At 28.9% G+C, this 15,480-nt stretch overlaps 2 protein-coding genes and 1 long non-coding RNA gene across 10 annotated transcripts; 1 reads left to right on the forward strand and 2 right to left on the reverse strand.

Moving 5' to 3' along the window:
* Positions 1-135: 135 nt before the first annotated feature.
* Positions 136-5,727, reverse strand: LOC124432903 (sorting and assembly machinery component 50 homolog B). Of its 7 annotated transcripts, none has more exons than XM_046982235.1 (8): positions 5,307-5,727; positions 2,462-2,539; positions 2,242-2,313; positions 1,962-2,180; positions 1,539-1,753; positions 1,081-1,459; positions 663-957; positions 136-575 (listed from the first exon to the last, which is right to left on the reverse strand). In XM_046982235.1, exons 2-8 carry the CDS (start codon positions 2,516-2,518, stop codon positions 391-393), a joined length of 1,422 nt encoding a protein of 473 aa, XP_046838191.1. In that variant the 5' UTR covers positions 2,519-2,539; positions 5,307-5,727; the 3' UTR covers positions 136-390. The 7 variants fall into 7 exon arrangements, with proteins under 7 accessions (XP_046838191.1, XP_046838189.1, XP_046838188.1 ...); XM_046982233.1 differs by lacking the exon at positions 5,307-5,727 and adding an exon at positions 2,803-2,967 and having other exon boundaries at positions 2,272-2,313; XM_046982232.1 differs by lacking the exon at positions 5,307-5,727 and adding an exon at positions 2,803-2,967.
* A 2,244-nt stretch (positions 5,728-7,971) lies between these two features.
* LOC124432906 lies at positions 7,972-9,619 on the forward strand. Its single transcript, XR_006944390.1, has 2 exons — positions 7,972-8,366; positions 8,456-9,619. It is a non-coding gene; the product is annotated as an uncharacterized LOC124432906 (long non-coding RNA).
* Positions 9,620-10,675: 1,056 nt separating this feature from the next.
* Positions 10,676-15,241, reverse strand: LOC124432902 (anoctamin-1). Of its 2 annotated transcripts, XM_046982231.1 has the most exons (12): positions 15,100-15,241; positions 14,480-14,812; positions 14,268-14,393; positions 13,712-14,191; positions 13,041-13,434; positions 12,740-12,972; positions 12,467-12,664; positions 11,956-12,385; positions 11,643-11,848; positions 11,276-11,563; positions 10,935-11,115; positions 10,676-10,865 (listed from the first exon to the last, which is right to left on the reverse strand). In XM_046982231.1, the coding sequence occupies exons 2-12, from the start codon at positions 14,762-14,764 to the stop codon at positions 10,801-10,803; spliced, it is 2,886 nt and encodes a 961-aa protein (XP_046838187.1). In that variant the 5' UTR covers positions 14,765-14,812; positions 15,100-15,241; the 3' UTR covers positions 10,676-10,800. The 2 variants fall into 2 exon arrangements, with proteins under 2 accessions (XP_046838187.1, XP_046838186.1); XM_046982230.1 differs by having other exon boundaries at positions 10,676-11,115.
* Between the last annotated feature and the right edge of the window lie 239 nt (positions 15,242-15,480).

Genomic DNA, 15,480 nt, shown 5'->3' on the forward strand with positions numbered 1-15,480 from the left:
ATCATATAACAAATCATAGAAAATGGCGCTAAATTCAAAATAATGATTCAACGTTCGTACGAAATAAATATATTTATTATTCAACAATGTAATTATTTAAACAAAAAATATTGTAATTATTTAAAAAAAAAATCGTTTTTATTTTCGTTAAAAAGCTTTCTCCTTAAATATTTATTTCACTTTGATTTCTTTAACAAAAAGACAAGAGTAAGTGACATATTTTATTAGTCTACAATGTAGACAATTGATTGACTATTAGCGATATCGAATCATAAGCTTTGCTTGTACTAAAATCAGGTTTTGTTTAAATGTTCAATTATTACATTACAATGGAATTAATCGTATCTATCGACACAAGATGTACAATTACTATATCAAAATATAATTTGTTCATAAGTACTGTACTCCAATACCAAATTGAAACTGCCGCAATACATCGCTCCTAACATATAATAAAGGCATTGTTACATTTAATTCTACTCTTGCAACACTTCCAAGCTCCATCGCAATACCTCCTCCAACAGAACAACGAACATTATCTGTGAATATCTTCATATTTTCTTTATAATTATTAGCTAAAAAAGAAATGAAACATTAAAAAATGTTAAATACTTTTTAAAAAATGAGAATCAAACATATCAATTGGTTGTTTAAAATCTTACCAAATTTGGTAGTAAGATTAGAAAGATTACCACCATTGACAAAACCATGTAGTTTGAATAGATCACCAAAACCATTACGACCTGGCCTGAATGGAAGAGGTGTATAAACATGTAAAGCAGCTGCCCAATATACGTCACCGCCTACAGCATTACCTTCATTACGAGGGCCGCAACCTCTAATGTCAAAACCCCTAACATTTAAGGGCCCACCCAAGAAAAATTGGTCAATAATACTTATTTTCATATCATTATTAATACTTCTTAATAATCCTGCTTGAGCAGCCAGTTGGAACGTCTACATTAAATAAATATATTATGTTAAAATACAAATATATAAGTAAGCAAAATATATTAGCAAAGGCATTTTAAATAGAAAGAATTGTGCATATAATCAATTACAACATATAAACATACTAACAAGGTACTTATGTGGTGACCAATTGCTCTGCATCAGAAGTTCATTTTTTATAAATCCAATATCTCCACCTAAACCTGCAACTTCGCTTGAAAATTGAATAAGACTTCCTCTAGTTGGAAATAGTTTAGCATCCCTTTTATCAAGTGAACAAATATGTTTTAAGCCAGATTTTAAGCTTGGACCACATTGTTCACGAACACTAAATGATGCCTGTCTAGAGCAACTAACTTGTCTGAATGATGCTTCATATTGAAAATTGTGTTTTATTGTATTTATTGCTCCAGAATTGCAAGCTATATCTAGTAAAAAGCCATTATCTTTCTCTGTATATCCAGACCATGGAAAATAACTTGATGTGCTGTATAAGCTACCTGTTAATCTAACATTTATTTAACTCATTAAAATCAAGTAACCTTTTATATACCATATGTGAAAAATAATTACTTGACTATATTTACATTGTATGCAACCAGTCATCCATAAGTGGTTTAATAGCTGAGATATTTATATTAGTTGACTTCTTGTTGCTATATGCATATTCTACTTGAACTTTTTCTCCTCTTCCAAAGATATTAGGTGCTTTTGCTCCAATAATAACTGATCCTTCATTATTACCAACCATTGTATTTACTGATCCCATTAGACGTTTCATTTCTCGGACAGTAAAAGTAACCTAATTAGATTAGTAATGTTTAGATTTATATACACACACAAAAGTATACGTATATATGGATATCTAAATGCTCTTCTTTAGTACATTCATATGTATTTGTACACCCAAATGTTATGTTGTAAAATCTATTGTAATTATACTTTAAATGAAATTTCAATCTGAGAAATTACTTATTCTTTGTTGAATTAGTGTAATTATATAGACCCACTTCTACACCTTCTGGGGTAGCATTAGGACCTTCACTTATATCAATAAAGATTCCAATATTCTTAAAGCATCCTAAAGCCTCCAATTTCCCTCGTACTTTATGAGCACCCATAATAACTTCTTGAAAATCATGAGCTTTAAAAAGTTCTGTAACTTGTGATTTTATTATATCATCCTTTGTGCGTCCAAGTCCATCAATGTGTATTTTATCAACACGTGCCTATTAAAATAAAAAAAAAACAATAATTCTAAAATACAATAATTGAATAATGATAACTCACTTTTATTGTTTGTAGATAAATTACTCGTACATTTTGATTTTTTTCAAAATCCTGTTCTTTATTATAATTTGACTGAAATAAAAAATTTTACAATAAATTATTTAAATAATTTTTTAATTTTTTAATAAAAATGTTTCAATTAAAATTAAATTATTTTGAGAAAAACGAGATTTAGATTTTATTAAAATAATATAAAAAATAATTTAAAAAATATTATTACATCTTGTAATTCATTTTGTTTTTTATGCATCATTTTACTCGTGAAATGTTGATCCATATTTTTTGGAGTACCCTGATCCTAAAAGATTAATATAGCATTATGAAGCGATGTTATAAATGACTTGTAAGTCGTCATATCTTAATTTAGAATGAATTTTTTTATAAAAAAAATTTACTTCTATATGCATCTATATATATATGTAAAGTTTTATATGATTTCTACATATTATATTGATAATGTATGAAAATTATTAACTGAGTGTTATAAATAATCACCACGCGTAAACTAACAATTTATCTTTGAGGTTATGTGATGTTCAGATTAATACATCTTAGATATACCTTAGCATAAACTGTTCCCATTTTTATTTTTATTCACAACTTGGTTTAAGAAAGTAACAAGTAGTAAAAATGAAAATTTTATAGATCTTTCTGTGAATAACGGTATTTATAAAAACACGTCTCTAATTTTTTTAAGCACGGAACAAACGAAAGTTCGTGCTAGGAACTTTTGATATAAAAGATTGACTACAATTTTAATTTTGTATCTGCACGGTACGGTGGCGCTATAAGTTGATAACCTACTGTAGTAAAAATTCAAGAGAAATTTAGGTTATAAATGCATATAACAGCTTAGAGTATATGTTGCAGGGATGTAGCCAGAGGACGAGGCAATTTTTTACTTGCTCTTAACCCTTTGCCCTACAACCACGAGTCAGACTCGTGGTAAGGAATTTGTGCCATAAGCGAAATCCACAAGTCAGACTCGTGATAAGGAATTTGTGTCATAAGCGAAAATCACGAGTCAGACTCGTGGTGAAGAATTTGGATTATTAGCAGTACGTAGGAGTCGAAATCGTAATACTTTATAGTCGTAGTGCGTTCGAATCAAATATAAACAAGTCAAGCCTTGCTCATAGTGTATTTTTGGAGCAAACGAAAACAAATGAATCCTACAGGTGGTTCAACTGCTCTTGATAATTTCTTACCTTAGTTAAGTTTAAACCTTTATTGTGTTAAGACGTTTCGAAATATATTCTCTAGAAGAAATAAAACATTCCTTATACCCATCATGTCAGCAAAAAAAAATCTAATGTTGATGATAGTGGAGAAGTGTGTTATAATTACGGATAGTGGTTCGGTAGATCATTTTGATAATGATAGTGAGGACAGTGATATTGTACTTCCTATAAGAAAACGTACACGTAAGAAAATGAATCGTTGAAGATGATTCCGACGAAGAAGATAGCATTTATCAGCAGTTATTGAAGCCATGGTTTTGGGAAGAAAAAAATAAGGAGCAAAAAATCTGGGAGTATATGCAAACTCCTGGCATAAGAACAGGAATTTTAGACCATTTAGGTAAAAATAATAGAGAGTTAGACTTTTTTAATCTAATGTTTGACAATGTTTTTGAGATATTATTGTTCAGGAAACGAATCGGTACGCAGAAAAAACAGTAAGCTATGAACATAAAAGAAAAAGAATTGATGAAACTTGGATCCCAATAGATTGCAATAAAATTAAAATATACTTTGCATTATGCATAATAATAGCTCAAGTAAAAAAAAAAACAAAAATCCAAATGAATTAGTCTAAAAAAGCTATTATAGAAACACCCATATTTAGAAAAAGTATTCCATTAAATTTTTGCAAATGATTAGGTTTCTCCACTTTGCAAATAACGAAGAGACTGACAACAGGGATAAATTACGTAAAGTGAGACCTTTGATAAACTACTTTAATTATTTAATTATTACTATTAATGAAAAATTCAAAGAAATATATGTAATGGAAGAGAATATTGCGATCGATGAATCGTTGATGAAATTTAACGCATGTCTTATAAACAATTTAATCCCTCGAAAAGGGCGAAATTTGGGATTAAATTTTATAAACTGTGCGAATCAGCATCGGGCTATTGCTATAATTTTAAGATATATATAGGAAACGATAAAATAAATCATGATTACAGTGCATCTGAAATTGTTATTAATAAATGATTTTAATAAATGGAGTTATTAAAATCAATACCAAATAAAGAACATATATTATATATAAACAATTGGTATTCTTCGCCGAAACTGTTTTTAACTTTGGTTAAAAATGGAATAAATGTTCTTGGGATAGTACGTTGTAATAGAAAAAATATGCCGAGAGATTTTGTTAAAGCAAAATTAAAAAAAGGAGAATACATAATAAGAAGCTGTAATGGCATTTTGTTGAGGTGAAAGGACAAGCGAGATGTTTATATTATTTCTACAAAACACGAAAATGCAGAAATGATTGGTCAAAACGGAAATATCACCTAAGCCCTACTTTTAAACCAAGATGTATTGTTGATTACAACAAGGGAATGATTGGTATTGATCGCCAGGATCAAATACTAGCTAGTTTCCCTATTATGAGGAAATTTGTGAAGGGATAGTGAAAAATATTTTTCTACATACGTGATATGGCACTTTTGAATGTATATATTTTGTATAACAAAAATAATATGGCTACGAAACAGAATTACAGCAAGTATAGACTTCGAATAGCTGAAGGATTATTACAAACTGTACCATAACAGATACTGATGGCCTTCTTAGCCCCGTAGGACGCGTCGCACCTTAGGATTTCTCCTATATCGGCATTTTTGGCTGCCAAGATCGCATTAGGCAACTTTTCTAGCAAACCACCGCTTCCGGTGCAGGACCTGAAAAAATCCTAGGCGCTCGAAGGACGATTTTGCAATGCCCACGGGGAACCACGTGGCAGTACGCCTCATCGCTCGGCCTAGCCATGGCTCGGTTGTAGCACGTCAGCATAATAGAAAAACGCGCGTAGACGTTAATCTAACTCACCTACTGATCGAGCCTCGAAGACCTCGAAAACCGAGGAGTTCGAACAATCTCCGTCGGCCGTGTAGCCAAAATTCACAGGAGTAGTGGCATTTCGATGCTCCTTTCTAACACTAAGCGACTATCCACCCATGTTCGATTGTGCTAGAGGAGCCAGCAGGACGGAGCGCAAGATAATAACAGACGAGGACCATTATAGAACGGAAATGTACCAATGAAACTATAGGCGTCACTTTTCGAAACATATAGATCCCACGCCATTGGAAAAAACCCAACGAAAGTTTGCAAAGTATGTACAAAAGAAAAGAAAAGAAGTGAAACGACATGGGAATGTAAAAACTGTCGATTTGAATTACATGTACCTCATTGTTTTGAAAGATATCGCACAGTTAAAGACTATTAATTTTCTACGAGTTTTTTTCAAAACATAATTATGTTTCGTTAATCAGGCTAAATTATATGAACTATATTACTTATGTTAAAATACCTAAATATTAATTTAAAAATTGTTATTGATTCATTATTTGCTTTAAAATAATGAATTATTTTTGTTCACTGATCATGATTTGAACATAATTACGCCCAAGATTGTTTAAAAGTACTAGTTGAGTCCAAACGTTGTTTATTATTTCACAATTCCTTTTGTTGCGCTGAAATATACATGTCATAAGTATATATTTTGCGCAAGTTCGAACACACGGCTGAATAGTTGAATGGCTTGGCGTGCGACCGACCTTCTTGTTTACTATAGCCCGGGCAATGGGGAACTAACGCGTAGGTTAAAGGGGTTAAGAAAATCTAGCAATTTATAAACTTTTTATTTTTTATTAACACGTTGGCTGCCGTAGGGATCACCGGTTTCCGGTAACGCGACGAATAGTGAAAATACATAATTAGAGTAAACATCGATCTAATAAATTTTTTAAATAATACCATTGATTCCGTAGTGGTTTAAAGAAACTAATGCCGTACAGAACATACAATTATAATTTTATTAATACAAGGAAAATATACATATTATTTGTGCACATAATGATAAGTCACATTGAAACACGATAGGCAAAGAAAAGGTGAACTAAGACATTCGGTACAATATGTCGCCACTTTTTTAGTGCAATTCTTTGCTCTCATTCTTCCTAGCTGTTTTGAATTTTTTTCATAGCACTCTTTGCAAAATCGCCTTACATTTCACATACTTCCCGGTTTCCTTTTAAGTTCATGACGACGTTTTTTCTGTACGCAATTTCTTGATGAAATGGAATCTTTATCATCAAAACATTTCACTAAATACATCGCTAACTTCAGCCTAAAATCGGTGATTGAAATATTTTGTCGAGTTGCTTGTATGTATAACACCATTGAATTTACAACACAAGTATTCAGCAAAATCTCTATTGCCAATTTTCTGTACCACTTTATAGTTTTTTGCAATGGTGAACTATAAGCAGGCATTTGATCAAACAAATCAACTGAAGATTTCCCTAAATTATAATCTACTACCATTTTTGGCTTCTCATACGAGCAAACTGGTCTACAGCGCCTTGGGGGTCACCGGTGATTTCCACCACGAAAATTGCATAAGACACGTTTATACAACTCACCTTATCTGCTGTAAATAATAATGTAAGATAATATGCATCGCATACTAAAAAATTTATGTTGGCGTCTTGCGCAAGTCACGTAAAATTCGCACGGCAGTCAACGTGTTAAAATATTAGCGAATTATCTGTAACACATAACACTTTTGAAAAAGTTTTATTTCATTTTCTTTGAAAAATCTCGTGTCAAAAAATTGTGTTCTTTCGATACCAGTAATTTAAGCTTAAAGATAAAGCTTTTTAAAAAATTCGAAAAACACATTCGAGACCAATTGCAATTGCAAACCATATGTGCAATGCCTTTACGAGGCTATGAGACCGGCTGTACACCGGTGTGCAATAGTAATGATGAATAATATTCAGTTATTCTGAGTAAAATATTCGTCTAAATAAAAGTTGTTTTTTAATTAATAGTATCTATAAAATATACAGAAACATAATTTGTCATTGGTTTTCATTTGTACCAAATAAAACAAAACGTTTTGTTTGAATTTTCGAAATCTACATTTTTAAGAAATATCATTGCAGGAAGCCATATATCTAATTCCATTTTTCAAATCTATCATTAACATCAATAGTATCGCCTTCTATTTATACCACCTAAACGAAAATCATTATCTTAAGCCAGCGGGGTATGCCTATTCAGAATTTTTTACATGTAAGAAATAATATCTTAAATTTTATTATCTTAAACGCTGGCTTAGATAATAAATTTTTTCTTTTCTTTGACCCTTCTTTATTCGTGAATAAATAAGAAATTCGTTTCCACCACTCTGTGTCTCCTTATCCGTGAAAACCGAGCACCAACGACGACGCGTAAGAGTTCAGTCTTACAGAAAATTCTTCGCAGGAACCAACCGCACAGACGGTGTGCAATCATCTTATTTATGCGAATTGACTTACGAATTGGCTGATTTCCATAGTAAACAAGTTTTTTTTACTGAAAATAAACAATATAATGAAAAAAAACAAATTTTGATTCTGGGGATTGTGTTTGAAAAAATTCGCGGTCTCGAATGAGTTAAACTTTCATCTTCAATATCTTGTTCATTAAAATCATTCAAAAATTACGTTTATATTTGCTGTTGATGTAAACGTTGTTTTCGACATTTTTGTGACAATTTGGAGGCAAAAAAGAAAAAGCTATCCCCACCACTGATTTTCAACACATTTGTAAACACTAGAGTGGCGCGTGGTTTGTTTCCACGAAATAGACGATTGTTTTTTTGTTTATATTTTCCTTTTGTATATAACAAAAACAAATAAATGTTTAACTAATTTCGATCTTTTTTTATCTTTTTTTGCATTCCAATGAGGAAGCATTGGAGTTCTTTGTTTCTAATCGTCTTAAATTAAGCAGTTCATAATTCTGGTAATTTTATAATTGTTTAAACATTTCTAATTTCTTTTGGGTGGGATCCTTGGGCGAGACATTTTCAGTAAAAACAAATCGAACTCGATTTAGGTACTTTGATTTTGTTTGGATGAAACGATCTTCAAACTGTCCACCCTAGTTTTTAATTCTTTCGTTTTTCCGCTCAATTTCTCGTCAAGGGATCGATTTATCATCGAGAGGCCGGTCTTTCTTTGAGGGATCAATTTCTCATCGGAGAACCCATTTCTCGGAATAAGGGATCAATTTATCATCGTTAGACCGATTCATCAGCGAGGATTCGGTAAATCAGCATGGGTTCGATTTATTATTAATAGTTCATTTCATCATTGAGAGATTTAGATTTTTACATGGTAGTTTTGAAATCTTTCTACATTAAATAAGATTCTTAGGTTATGCATAGAAGGGTATAACCTAACAAGTTTATACATTGATATAATAGGCATATAGTGGGAAGTAGTTATCTTATTGCGCTTATAGTTCATATTTTATCCATATCTATCGCTGAAGTCGCATACACTAGAAGCGACAGTTAGTGGAAAATCTTAATTGTTTTAATCAATTTAGTTGGTATTATTTAATATTGATTTAATATTTAAATTAAAAAGTTTTATTTCTTGTTTTTTAAATTTGTTTAAAATAAATATTAAAATTATATCTAAAAAATAAATTTTACAATTATTTAATTAAATAAAACCGATCTTTATCAGTGTATATCGCATGTCTTATAAAAAGTTACAGATATTAGATCACTTGTAAAAATATATTTTATAAAACGTTACTTTATAACTCATTTTATTTTTTCGATCATTTTTACAATTTTATTTGCACAAAATAAATTGAAGAAGTTAAAAAGTTACGGCTCTTCGTTACATTTCGCTCGAAGTATGTGACTTCAGGAACATTACAAAATATGAATTACGAAATATGAATTACAAGCGCAAGCGGGAAACAGTCGCCGCTATGAGTCTATCGTATCAGTCTATAAGTTTGTCAAGTTATATCCCACTCGTACGTAACATAACAATTGAATTAGTATGAGTTAGAATAGAAAGTAGGTTCGAACTCAACTTTTCATTTTTTCACATTTATATCCTTTAATAATGGCATGTCTATTGCAGTAATCCGTGATAGATACGATGCAGCACTGGTACGCATTTATTGTACGATATAAATACATAAAAGATAATAAATATAATTAATATGAAAATTAGTGAAATCACAAAAAAAAACAATGCTGAAAATCTTACTTAATAGAATGTGTGGAAATGAACTAATGTTTTGAATAATATATAATTGTATAAATAATATATAATATATAAATATATATTCATTAATTATTATTTTTCACTAAATGATTTTAATCACAAATTTATATACTTTATATATTTTATATCCACAGAATTTTGATTTATTCAATCTATTTATTTGTGCAAATATTATTAACAATATAAAGTAATTCACGGGTAAAGTGAAAATCAGAATTTCATTGAAAAGATTTTGAAAATACACTGAAATATACAGCCATTCGCCCGATAGTATTCGCTAATAATATAATATATCACGAGTAATACAATAATCGATAGTCTATCAAAAGTTTGTTTTTGTTGTATAAAGCTAACTTTTGATAAAGTCAACTTTCGTTCTGAATTCAAAACTTAAGTTTAAGAGAAAATAAATAAAAATTATTTTATCCTTAATGGATGTTCCTAGCCGTGTAATGCTTAAGTGAATTTACTATTGTTTAAATATTAGTTCATTTAATATCGTGTACTTTTGTATTGTTTAAATAAATCTAAACTTATCAAAATTAACTTTTAAGTTTTCATTGTATGAAACTGTTTCGATAAGAGATAAGTTTGTTTTTGTTGACGTAAACAAACAATGACGCCGCGTTCAAATTTTAACTCTATTTAAATATTAATTTAATTTAATTTTATATTTAACGTGTTTTTCGAATTATGAAATATTTTAATTAATGTATTATTGTTTTAATAATATTTTATTATAATATTTTGAAGTATTGGAATTTTAAATTAAGAATTTACTTTTGTTTAAATATTGACTTATTATTTTTATATCAATTATTCTCGAAAAAATATCATTTTTAACACAATTTTTATCAAAGAAAATAAAGCTTTTTCAAAAATTCGAAAAAGCAGAGTCCTAGATTAAACCTTCGTCTTTAAAATGAGACCTTGTTCATCAAAATCGGTAAAGAATTATGCCTGTTCTTATTATTCCATCATTATAAAACCGAAAGAGATTAACAAACTTAATAACAAATTCTTAATGCTATTATTAAAGAAAACATAGAAAAACAATCAGATAATTTTATTTTATAAATAGATAAAATATTTTTTAAATCTATAATTTATTATATGTATAGATGTATATATATATATTTTTTTATTTTTTTTTTTTATTTTTTAGACATATATATAAAAGTGAATATTAAAATTATAATAATTAAATTCATATGCGATTAAAATTTTTATCCAAGATTTTATAATGCAGCTGGACCAACTCGAGATGTTGTAGAAACAGGAGATACAGGACTGCCATGGACTTCTAAATCAAATTCAGAATTGGATAATGATCCTCTTATAACTCTATTCCATCTATCTGCACTTTCATTACTTAAAACATATTGTTGAGACTCTTCTGTACTCGTGTGTGGTTGTACGCTTGCACGCAATGCTTCTTGGTGTATAATAATTTCATTAGTAATGTATGCTTCACGACGTATCTTATCTCGTAGTTTTGGACTAATATCAGGAATGCACCAACGTACAAGAATCATAACCAAAGCTACTATATTCTGGAAATAATACAAATTACTTATATATAACATGGTATAATCAATTTTATAATTATTATTTTTACTTTAATGTTATTAAAAATATCTGTTATATTGTTATAAATATTTAATTAACAAAAAATTTTAATCGGTTTTAATTGTAGATTAATAATAAGCTTACCTCAAAGACTACGATGAATGCTAATCTGGCTGCTAAGATATGCCAAAATGTAATGGTATACTGATACTTATTTTTTGACCATGGTGGTTCTCTAAAATCTGGATATCTACAGATTTCCACTGTTCGTTGATTATTTATGTTCATCGGTTGAGTATTATTTTCAAAATCACTGATATTAAATTTTGCTAAAGAATATTCCAAAAAGCCTTCTAAACTGTAGTTATCAGAAACTGACATTAGATAAACTAAACGTGGTATAAAATTAGATGTAAAAGCTATAATGAATCCCTGAAATTAGATTGTTAAAAGATTTATAGTAAATTTTTTTACACAAGTTCAGATAAATTATGAAAATTTGAATACTTACATTAGTTATAACGGATATTTTAGAAATTGAATCAAGAATTCTATACCATATACCGATATCTGTAACACGTTGTCCAACGGGTCGACGAAACATTACTAATAACTTTTTAGCATCTAATCGCATTTCAAGAACATTATTTAATAAAGCAAAAAATGGTGCCAGTGGAAATGCAGCAACAAAAATAGTAACAAATCCATATTGTAATACTGAAATGAAATATTTTTGAATAGTAGAATTAGAAAAAGTTTTATCAAACAAATTTGTAATTGATGTTATGAATTCATTAAAATACAATTGATTATATCTATATTACCCATTTCCAAATATTCTGGGAATAAACTTCTAGGTCCAAATTGTACTAATTTATAATCTTTAATCCATTGAGGATCTTTCTTAAAAGCATTTTTTTCTTCTTTCGTGACTTTTTGAGTACCGACATGAACTTTTAAAGTGTTCAACCATTTAAAAAATAGTGGATATAACATTTCTAAAATTGTATTCATTGCTTGTTTTCCAATCATGATAATACTAAGTTGAATACATAATTCCATGAGACAACCACCAGGACCACATTCTTCTTGACGAAAATGAAAGAAACGATTATAATTTCCAGGGTATCCAACAAATTTTCCTTTGAAAAATGCAATATAGAATATTGAAGCATAATAATTCACAAATTCCAGCAAATATATTTTTAAAGTCAAACTGTCATCAAACTCAGTTTGTGTACGAAGGAGTTCGATCTAAAATAATAAATGTTATTATTAACGAATGTATATATATATTATACGAATATATTATACGAATATATATAATTTTAATACCTCTGTTAAATATTCAGCTAACCAAACATAAACCCAATTAAAAACTATAATACATCCTAAATTAATAGTAGCCGCAGTCGCAGTCGTAAATAATATAGCATAACTAGTAACCATAGGATGACCATAAAAACTTAATGCTGTTAAAACAGACATTCTGTATAAAACTACTCCTAGTACAGCAGCCATTGCTACTGCTATCTGCAAGTGATATGATTAAATGACAATTTGTGTTATGTAATTTAAAGTTTACAAATATATATTAAGTAAATATACTAGTAAAAGAATAACGGAGAAGCTAAGAATTTTGGCAGGAAGTTTCATTTTCCAATATGGAACTTTTGGTTCTTCTGCATTTGTAATAATATTGAGAGATTTCTTTTTAATATGTGCAAGTCTTGCTAAGTACAGCGGTCTAGGATGTTCTTCTTGAGCATCTAAACCTGTTATATCCCATCTATGTGTTATTTCAGCTGAATATTTCTTCCAAAGCTCCAAAAATAAAGTGGCTATAATTATGATACTATTAATATATTTCCATAAAAATTATTTTTGAAATAATTAAAGATTATTTTACCCCATAATGACATAAATACAGCGAAAAAGACAGTAGATGGATTGTCAAATAAGTATGTTATTCTAGCATGTAGACATGTTTCTTTAAGATCCCAATATCCACAAAAATGATCACATAATGGACACATATCAATAGTACCATTACCATTACATATATCTTCACTAGGTTCATTAGAATATAATGTAGCACAACTGTATATAAAACAAAGGAGTCCAACAATACTAGCTGGTATTAACATGTGTGTATAAAATCCCAACCAAGCAAAATATAATCCAATTTTTACTCCAAAATATTCTTTTACATAATCCAATGGTTGATAATGGAGACATTTTTTTACACTAGCCCATTCAGTGTACAAAAGATATCGCATAGAATCCACAGTATGAAGGTTACCCTATGAATAATAAATAATTTCCTTAAAATAAAAATATTAAAAAAAATATATATTTTATAAAATTTAACATACGTACAAAGAAATATTTAAAATTGTTATAATATTTCTCCTTAATTTTGATTATTGCTTATAAGCAAATACCATCCATAGTAATAGCTAATTTGCTGATTCTTTATGCCATATTATTTGTTAATGAAAAAACTTACTCTGGACTTAAAAATTGAACTTGTTGATATTTTTATGTTGTTAGTAATGAAAAATTGAAAATGCAACTTACATCATGCAGTGGATATGCTGCCACGTATGATCTTTCAGAAATAAGTCGTTCAATACCAAATGCAAAATCATCATTCTTGGTTTTAGCAAATCGTGTTCTATCCAAAATAAATTGGACTATTCTTGACCGTATTGCAGAAGTAAAAAAGTTAGGAGAATCTAAATCAAACAAGTATTCTTTATCTCGACTATATATAGCAGTAAATGTATGTTTAATCGCTGGAAAAATAGTTGTATCAACATAATAATGTTTCATAATTCTCTTAAAGAACGAATTTACTTCATTAATTATAACATTATTATGTGTTGGAGGATTTACTAGTTCAGGTATTTCTTTCATTGGAAGCCTAAGTTTTAATATTTCTGCATATCGCCGTAGGACTTCCCGAGGTGCATAAATTTTTATAAAATGCAAACCATTTGGTTCTGCTGGTTCATATTCTAACTCTAAACCTTCTTTTTGTAGATTTGCTTCAAATACCTACAAATAACATTATATATTAGTAGAGCATGTGCATTAGTGCAATTTAATTTAAATTATAATAATGATTCAATACCCGTCTATATTCCACACTGCGATATGTTTTTGCTTCTCCATCAAAGTCATCCCAAACCAGTACAAAATCAACAGAACGAATTTTATCTTTAAAGAATAAACTAAATCTTGTAGAATTATCGGATTGCTGTAAAGGAAATTAAAAACATTAATGTTGAAATAAATAAGAATAAAACATTAGTAAAAAGTATATACTATATTATAAAAACATACATTCATTTCGCTACAGCTTCCATTCATAGTCGCTTCATTAGTTTCATTATCAACAGGCAATATATCATCATAATTTGAGGTATTATTGTTTTGTGCTGATGTTCGACTGTATAAACTGTTCATACTTATGGCATCTTCATATAATGTATTTCTGGGACTACGATATACGATTTGTTCTGATCCATAATTTAAATTATCTTGTAGTGAATGATAAACACTCAATGTAGGGGTATGACTTTCGCATTGTTGTGTTAATTTGATAAAAACTTCATCTTCATCTTCCATATTTTATTAAAAAATTTGGAATGGAAATTTTCTTTTTAAGTTAAGCAGCTTTTACATCATATAAAAATAAAAATAAGCTATATATTTCTTTTCCTATTGAGTTCATTATTTTACAAATAAAGATATATATCATTAGAAAATAGAAAATCATTAGAAAATTTTAGAAAATATATACAATTACAACTATTAGTAAAAAATTATTATACAAAAATTACAATTTACTTGTAAAGATTTATAAGAAATAAATTATAATAGAATTCATAAAATAATTTACAAAAATTGTTATACTACTTTCGTTAAAACAACCATAAATTGATATCATGTATGATACTTACTAAGATGATACAAAAAAAAATTTTTAATTTTTACGAATTAAAATTATTAATGAATCCTTCACACTAATCATCGTTACTTTCTAATACACGTGCCACATTGTTAGGGTTATGTTACAAAGCATTCGATCAGTCTTAAGTACATTTTTACAAAAAAGGTCTCATTAAATTTGTTCGGACGTCACAGATATGATCTTACACCCAACCTTTTATTGGGCGTATAAGATTATTGTGGAGGGGAAAAAACCTGTCACAACGTAAGAATTTTCTACCATTCTAATTTAGATTAGATTCAATTTTTTGGCGGAAAACATTTAGAACCATTTTCATGTTTTATAACATTAATCGGAAATAAAGAAAAATATAGAAGAATTCTAAGTGTGT

The sequence above is a fragment of the Vespa crabro genome, chromosome 2 (genome assembly GCF_910589235.1).
Source record: "Vespa crabro chromosome 2, iyVesCrab1.2, whole genome shotgun sequence".
In the NCBI taxonomy this organism is placed as follows: domain Eukaryota; kingdom Metazoa; phylum Arthropoda; class Insecta; order Hymenoptera; family Vespidae; genus Vespa; species Vespa crabro.